The sequence below is a fragment of the Phaethon lepturus genome, unplaced genomic scaffold (genome assembly GCF_000687285.1).
Source record: "Phaethon lepturus isolate BGI_N335 unplaced genomic scaffold, ASM68728v1 scaffold10307, whole genome shotgun sequence".
Classification (NCBI taxonomy): Eukaryota; Metazoa; Chordata; class Aves; order Phaethontiformes; family Phaethontidae; genus Phaethon; species Phaethon lepturus.
The window spans coordinates 52,970-61,931 of record NW_010549818.1 but is presented as its reverse complement, the minus strand read 5'-3'; the positions used below and the strand labels follow the sequence as shown (position 1 = coordinate 61,931).

Here is an 8,962-nt window from a genome sequence, read left to right as displayed (position 1 = left end):
CGTGTAATTTTCCCTTTCATCCATCATGCGAGCATCATATACTTTAGCAGTCAGTACCCTACTTGATGCTGAGAAAGCATTTCACAGGGCCCAGCTGCCTTCTCCCTTTTCTTTATTATATAAAAGTTAGGTTTGCTGACAACTTTATTGGCTGAGTCAAGGTGTAGTACATCAGTGATAGCTTTGAACATCTGCCTTCTCTATCCATTGAAGCTCTGATATAAGATCTCCCACTTTCTTTTGTGCTTACTACTTTTATAATTAAGGATCATCATATTTGCCAGAAATTTTCTTAGTATTAAACAACTGTGATGAAAGTATTTGGAGTAAAACTTTGTGTCTACATGGAAAGGCATCTTTCATCTTCCTTAAAGGAACGGTGCTTCCTTCACACTCAGATTCCACAGTCTAGATGATCCTGCCATTACTACAGGAAGCTGAAAATAATAATGAGGTTGCATATCAACATTTCTGTTTTAAAAATATGTGCTGCAAGAAATTACCTGTGCCTAAAAAAGTTAATAGGAAACCATTTAACTGAACTTCGTTATATTAAGTACTTTGAACATCATGCAACATGCTGCCCAAATTCTTGGTAAATGATCTTAATTGCCTATCTTTCTCATTGACACAGTTGGAATAATAAAAATGAATACAGTCATTAGACATGTGCATATCTTTAATGTGCTTTGACTCAGATTGCCTTCTAATGCATTTGTCTCCATCTGCAAAGTTTTTTGAGGCATTGTTTGACTTATAGAAAACCCAGAAAATCATTGTAAGTTTTGAAGTAGACTTAAGACATGGGCCTTTTTGATTTATTTCATTATTATTTTGGCATTTCAGACCTGAGCTGTAGCCTGCTTGATCCTTCTAACCCAACATAAATATCACGCTGGCTCAGCATTGAGAGAGATTCAGCCTCTCATTTTTTAAAACTACTTTCATCTCTTCTTTTTTGGTTGACTCCCCATGACGGTATAAAGTAAGCCTTTAATTAATACCACATGGACTGTTTTTTCCCCCAGTAACTGCTCAGTGAAGTCAGTCCTCGTATGATTTTCTGTTTTAACTCAACTATGGGGGAAGCTTTCAATGTAAAATTAACCGGAATCTCATGTATAATTGACTTTGGCAGGAAAAAGGAGATATGTAAAGGTAAGCTGCAAGATCTTCTGGTTGCTAATTACTAGTCCTTATTAAGTATACCAGTTTAGAAATCCTTATGCTAAATTTAGCTTATAACAAAGAAAATAAATTTCCATCTCCACATGATCTTCCTTAACACAGTTTCTTTTTTTATGCTCTGGCAAGGTGGATTAATATATGGAACTCTTAACTTTAAGTAGTTAACTCTTTAACATTTAGAGATTAGACATAAATGAATTTCAACATTTGGATGAAACGTTTATTCAAGAGATTAAGTACAGCTTTGGAGAATGTCAGTGTCTTTTCTTTCCTTGTGTCATTATCTGCTCATCTTGAGAGAGCAGTTAAAATGACATTATGATGAGAGCTTTTTGGGTCATGTGAGTTCAAATCTCCTGAGTTCAGGGTTTAGATGAAGCTTTGGTTTCAGAAAGAAACTTCAGTCAACTGGCTGAATTTCACATAATTTTGAATTAGTAACCACTTTGTCTTCAGTAAAAATGAGAAAGAATCTTTATGGCAACTTTTGCCTCAAGGCAAGGACTCACTGCAGCGTAGCCCCAGTGAACAAGAATATGCACTTCATCAAGAAGTGTAGTTGATATGGGAAGTTCAGTGGCAAAGCTGTAGCTGTGTATTTGAGGGCATCCTTAATGAAAGTCTCTGCTTAAATTTTCACTTGTCCTGAATGTGCTGCCACTTTATTTTAAAATTGCAGCAGTGTGCAGTTACTTGGAGCACAAGCTGATAAGTAATTTTTGGTGTGTCTGCAAAACATCTCTGACTCCTTCAGGACTTAGCTTACTGAATCTCATCATTTTCAGGTTGAAACAGTGTAGGTGTGCAAAATCCATCCAGAAAACGTTAGAGCACCCAAAGAATCTTCTCATTGATGGTAACCTCTGGCAGTTGTTGCTGGATGTTGACTCAGCATACCAACCACATCTCAAATATTATTTACTGTTTCTTGAACTGAGACGAATTTCCTCTACAGATTCACCCTGTGGAGTTTGAGTTAGAGGATAAACTTCATACATTGTGGCCTAATGTTTTAAAATGCTCTGGACAGACAAATACAAAAGGAGGCAGTGGATCTGAGTTCATGCATTTGCTTAACGACTCTGTTTCTCTGAAGGCAGCTACATACAAAGTGACAAAACATGATCTTGGAGGTTGAAACTGGCCTTTTCTTCTGCAGCGCTGGTGGTCAGTATGTGTTTCCTTTTCTAATGCTGCCTTTTTTGTACTGCCTCCTCCCATTCTGTAGGCCTACATTTGGCATAATGGATCTGGTATACAATCAAATCAAAGCTATACCTGAAAAACAGAGTGGTGAGAGGAAACAGCAGTTGAAGTAGCTGATGACATTGCTTAAAAACTCTAAATCAACTGTCCATCTGCTTGGCAACTTAAGCAGGTGGTCATGAATATCTGGTTTGGCACTTCGCTGGAAAGAAAATACATATCCAATTCTCCTTCCTGATACTCAAGGCCATTGGTCTTCCTTAACTACAAACTGCTAGAACATTTATGTTGCTTTTTAACACCAAAAATTGTCAGTCAGTGTGAAAATTTCTCAAGCACAGGGACAGAAATTTTGCACGAACTTTGACTGCATGCAGAAAATGAAGAGGTTATGAAGGTAGACATGGAACTGTGACATATTCACAGCTGATAAATGTAGGAAGTGTTGCAGGCCTCCCTCAACAAACTATGCACATAATTGAAGCACACATGCAGAGATGTGAATTTAAAAAAAAGCAATCTGTTAGCTGCTCAAGCTATTTACAAAAAATTACTGTGGGGAAGAGAGAAAGAGAAAGAAATGTTGCTTTCATTTGCAAGTGCTCAGGAGACTTCCTGTGCTATGACAACTTAGTATTTATAAGCATGTAGACAGAAAGAACTTGCTTTTGGCCCCCAGTGGATCTTTTCTGGCCTGAAGGTATTTTACTGAACCTTACGTTTCCTCATAGATGATATTCCTCTGTAGTTTGTTAAACTTCACCCTGAAATTTATTATATTAGAACTGAACTGCTGGTAGCGTATATACTGGTGTTCTTTGCCTTCAAAATTTGCCCCTATTTCTTTTTCCCTAGGGTGCACTTTCCCTATAAACCCAAGTATTGCGCCTTGCAAATGCTTGTTTTGTCAGGCATGAGAGATCACTTATCTCCTTTGTATTCCTGATGGCTAGTAAAGCTCTATATTTTGGAGAAGATATTGCCAACAAATTTGTCAGGAAAATAATTTGCAGATTTGCACACCAATATTAAGCTTTATTCATGTAGATTTCTCAGTCCATAAACTGTTTGAATGGCTGTCCCAGAACAAAGGCGATGCCTTTAATACTGAGGCCTTTGATCTTGTCTGCGTAGTAATTATCAGTTTTGGCTTTCATTGTGCTATTCCTTTTCTTCCACTGTTGGATGTTTTCCAGTTTTTTAATTTTAGTTCTTTTCCCTGGTATTTCATACTAATTTTTAGAAATTACTTCTATGTGACGAACTTTAAGGATTACATTATTGCCATGCTAACTTGTACTCTTACATTATGCCTCAATATGATATTGTAAAATCACCAGCAGCAACCCCTTTCCATTCCACCATTGTTTCCCTGTTACGCACAATAAATTTTTAATGGCTCTTGCAGGTACAGTTTTTTCTGCCAAAAAATGTTATTTCACAGTTGCTTTCTTTCCATTTAGAGGTAGACTAGGTGGGCATCCTGTTGGAGATAAATATACAAAGAGTGACCACTACCTTTCCATAAACCATCTTCCCTAGAACAAGGTGAAAATAAACCAGAACCAGAAAGTTTTCTTGTCATTAGCCAGTTTTTTACTCCTGATTTTTTTGCTAGAGAACGATTAACACTACAGATCCACATTAAAAAAATCTCCAGATTATTTCCATAAAATGGAAGAATTGCTATAGGTGGAAAGTTTCTGACCCTGTTACCCATAACATTTGTGCTGCTTTTACCTGAAGCAGTGAAATTTGAATTTTCACAATGACTAAATGTTGGCTAAGGAGGGGAGAGCACAGAGAAGGGATAAGTCTTTCAGGACAGCCTTGTACCAAACAAAGTCTTTTTGGCAAGGATTAAAAGAAGTCATTCCTATGAAGAGACAAATACTTGAATTTAGTGACCACAGATGTTCAGGAAATAACCTGAAAATGTAAATCTTTGAAAGGCATGTTCATTGATAACAGCACTTCTGTCCCTGCACCTGGAAGCATTCCCAAGAGTAAGAGGTAAAGCAACCAGAAATAATTGGCATGTCTTTTCTTCCCCGAACGGGTCTGGTCTACTGGACTTTGACTATCGACAGTACAAGGAAAGCTCTGAGCAGAGATGAAGAGATGGGATTCCAAGTGGGCAGTAGGAAGATAAGGAGCAGAGGGGCTTCCTGCTTGCCTTTAAAGAAAGACACAAATTTGAGTGGAAGCATCTCTGTCCTTATTTCAGACTAGGCTTCTGCTGCTGTCACACCAACTCCTGCACAGGCAGCTACAGACAGTTTCCAAGCAAAGCCTCAAGATTCACCTGAAGCCCTCTTTTCCTTACAGGCAGATCACAGTCTTTGGCTTTTCTCTTGCGGTTGAACTGCCTCGGAGGAAGGTCATCTTGAACAACGTTTTGTCATTGTTTCGTGTCTAGCTGCGAACCTGTCACCTACAGTGTTGACAGCTCGCTGGCCTCATTAAATGCATTCCAAGATTGATTTTTCTTTACAATTTCTGTGCTAGGTGTTTCTTTAGTCCTGTAGGTATCATGTTAAAACAGATCAATTCCACTGTACTGCGTATTGTAAAATAATTAGGGAATAGAGAGCCCCCCTTCCATCAGTGTAAAGCAGTTTGGTCACATGTATTGGCCTTTTCCCCTTAATGTGCTGATAGGACTTTAATAGCTGAGGTAGTGTTGCTTCAACATAATTAAGGCAGTTTTAGTTTCTTTCTGCATTTGTTTCCTGTTGCCTCTTCAAGCTGCACGCCTGCTGTCAACCAGCAAACTCAGTTATATTTGAGTCTCCTTTTGAAATCTGCTCTCAGAGGCTTTGTAATAAAAGGAAAGGTGGGAAATGTTTTTAAAGCCTTTTAGTTCAATAAATTTAGCTTTATAGGTCAAAAGCCATCTTAATTCTCACTGAAATGCAGGTTTACATGTTTTGAGGCATACTAGCTAGTTCCAGTTGTATCCCAGAGTGACGGTCTGCCATAAATTTCAAGGAAGACTTTTCATGGTAACTTGAATGAGCGATCATGAATCTAAAATGCTCCTTTTCAGCCCTTCAGGAGATAACCAAAGAAACAAACAGAAAACCGTTTGTATTCTTTTTCTTATAGCTTCACTTTATGTTTCCTACATGATGATTTCCTTGATTCCAGGTTCTGTATTTAAAGTATTCATTTGTGATTAACAAAGGTCCTTTTATTGAGTTAATTCCGAACAGTAGCAATCCACTCCCACAGCTGTTTGTCAATTGTGATATCCAAACTTGAATTTGGAGACAGGTCCGTACCTCTGTGTGTTCATACCTGTATGTATTTACATATCATACATCTAATGAAATTGGGGCGCTCTTACTGACCAGTAGAGAATGAGAGTGAGGTGTAACCAAAGCATCTACAATCCTTTACACATCGGCAGTTTTCCCATGAGTAGGACTGTCATAATAATTGTTTCCCTGCACCCTTTTTTCCCCATAAAAAAAGGGCAGTTACTAACTGTGTATGCCTGAGAAAATTTGGAAATGAGCAATAATATGAACAAGTCATTACCTTTCCCTTCGCAAACCTTACCTCACGCAGCCAGCTGAGAACACTGAGCGTATTGGGTAATTGGCTTTCCTGCATCCCGTGTTTTTAATTGCCTGAATATACAATCAGCTCAAGGTACATTTCTTGTGCTCTAATGAATTTTAACATAAAGGTTTATTTCCAGATGGGTGAGCACTGGAAGAGCTTTTCGTCTGTCTTATAAATATAATTTAAATTAACACAATGATACCAAAACCTTGCCACCCAAGAAATTAAACATAGAATTTATTATGTAATTGTGTAGTTATTTTATCTATGGACATCAAGGTAGATTTTCAAAAAAATGCATCACTCCCTAGACTTTCTTTATATTATGGCACTAGGTTGACAGTAATTCAGGAACTGTTGTAATTTAGATAAAGTTTGAGATATGTCACTTCAGGTGAAAAAAACTTATTTAAAATTTACGTAATTTTTAATTCACTCTTTGCATTTATTTGTGACTTGAAAAAACAAGTAAATGAAGCTCTTCTTTCCTGACACAGTCTTTTGGATTAGAGATAACTATATGAATGCAATATGAGGAGTTTTTAAGGCATGTCATTTCTCAGCTGCAAAAGTCCTACCTAGTTTCACTGTACAAGTGAGTGCAGCACAGTTCATAGAGTATACATGAACATTTAATTAATGTTGCTGCCAGAGTAAATATGCAGCAGTTTTGACTTTACCTCTGCAATCCGCTATATTTATAGAAGGTATAGAAACAAATTAGTATGTTGGATGTTGTTTGGGTTTGCACCTGCCTCTGATGTGGCTGTGACTTTGACTATGTCATTTAACTTCGACATGCAGCTATTTTCCCACTTGTAAAGAGAGATAATAATGGTTTCCTTCAGATGGAAGTTACAAAGTTTGTAGAGCACACGCGCTCTTGAGGAGAAAGGATTTCTATACCAGAAATATGAAAGACAATGCAGGCATCTGCTGTGACACTTCTGTGGGCCCTGTTCATTGTCCTGTCCCACGACGACCTGCCGTGTGAACTTGGCGCTAAGAGCCAAGTGACTTAAACTTCACTAAATAAAGCAGTAAGGACTGTGTTTACCCATCTCTGTCAAAAGTTTTTGTACCTGCGTATGCAATGAGCTCCATGATTTGTAGCATCCATATATTTTTGTGATTGAAGACTATGCCATTTCACCTCTCTCCCCACCCCTCGTAAGTGTGAGTGAATTGTCATGATCAGAATTGCAGTCTGCACCTACAGATACATTTTGATTAATTTAATAGTCTTTAATTTAATTACAGTCAAGTTTCATTGCAGCAAAAGATCTCAAGTCAGAGGGATCCCTGATGCTAGAATTGGTTCCTGTCTCTTCCATATACCTGTTCAAGATTGTAGGAGGTCGTGGTGGCTTACATTCAGACCAGAAGGTCTGATTTTAGTCAGCTGTCATATAGAGGTTGCCTCTGATATCTGTGCATTGATCTGTATTGTTGTAAATGTGTATTTGTCTGTGATATTGCTGCGTGTGCTGTATTTCAGGAAAAGCAGAGATTTCTGACAGATGTCCTACATGAAGTGATGTTGCTGGATGGGTTGGCCAGTTCACATCCAGTATCCCAAGAGGTGCAGCAAGCCACGGATATTGACAGGGTGTTTGACTGGATCGCCTATAAAAAGGTGAGACTAACTAAACCTCTCTGTATATATAGGTATGTCAGTAGCTATTAGAAGATCATAATCCATCTGTAAAACAAATACCATTGTAAAAATACATACACCACAGTTGGTTACTAGTTGAGAAACTTTAATATGTGTGGAATATATTTGGAATACACTACGGTGATTTTAGCCAATTATATTCAACACAGTCAGCGTTATTAAATGTTATGAATAAACTTGGGAAGTTGTCAGAATCCAGCAAGAAGATTTGGGTTTTTTTATTACTATTTATTTTTTGTCAGTGTCTGAATTGTGTTAGATGCTTTAAAAAGGAGAAGGATGTGTAGTCTTTGTCCTACTTAAACTCTCTAGAAAACTTTTCAAGTACTAAAGTTCAATGTAATTTTTTTTTCTGTTTTTTCTATGCATATGAATTTTTCTATCAGCTAGTGAAAACTCTGAAGTCATTGCTGGACAGTGAGAGTGAAGGAACTGCTTTGTGGGGTGGTGAAGGAATATATATTAAATTCAGGCAATTTCAAACTGTGTTTCAATGATACAAAGCCTTTTGGCCAGCTTTGGAACTGACCAGCTTCTGCACAGGAGCGAGAGGGCTGCGCGCTTCCACCTTCTCCATCGTATGACTGGGCTTGCTGTTAGCATATGGCCCAAAAGCTGGTGGCTACCATCTGCTACATGGTGTGACGTGTAATACGGTGCCCCAACTTCATGACCAAATGCGCTTGATGTGTGACGCAGAGGCTGCTACCTGCAGCCTTCTGCTATGAAGGCTGTACTGGAGCTCTCTGCTGGCGATTCAGTAATAAGAGTCTTTTCACTGTCATCCTTGTATTTGATAACAACGTTTCTTTGCATCATTAGCTGCCTGACGTCAGACAAGACAGCAGCAGCATAGCAGTGACTTGCCTACTGAGCCTCCAGTTTAGACAGTGCTCATTCTGGGCTGAATAGAGGTATATCCTCTTTTATAGTTACCAGCTCTTCCCATTCAGCAATAAATTCAAGCTGATCCTTGTCTGTGAAAGGATCTTAGACCCTTAAGGATGGGCAAATGTGAGTGTGTGTATGTCTGTGTTATAGGCATAGGACATACTATGCAGACACAAAATACTTGGGAAAACATTTTAAAATGCTGGAGTTGCTCATAAATCTCTTCGCTGGCTTTGAAAACATTACTCTTGGTCAATTAAGCTATAATAGCCAGCAGCTTTTAGCATACTGAAGTATTCTCTTTGTTTAAATGTTTCAATCATCTGTTTACTGATGATAGCTGAACCTCGGTAGATTCAGAAGCTTATCTTACATCAGTATCTTAATATTTCAAGCTAATTATTTTTTCTAATTAATATGATAATAGTA

General features: G+C 38.0%; 1 protein-coding gene across 1 annotated transcript in view; it reads left to right on the top strand.

Annotated features, from left to right (window-relative positions):
- The window catches only part of LOC104623321 (thyrotropin-releasing hormone-degrading ectoenzyme-like), a 137,501-nt gene that overhangs the window by 88,882 nt on the left and 39,657 nt on the right, over window positions 1-8,962 (top strand). The window contains exon 5 of the mRNA XM_010290374.1: window positions 7,463-7,600. Within this exon, the coding sequence (XP_010288676.1) occupies window positions 7,463-7,600 (138 nt within the window). The remainder of the gene's footprint in view (window positions 1-7,462; window positions 7,601-8,962) is intronic.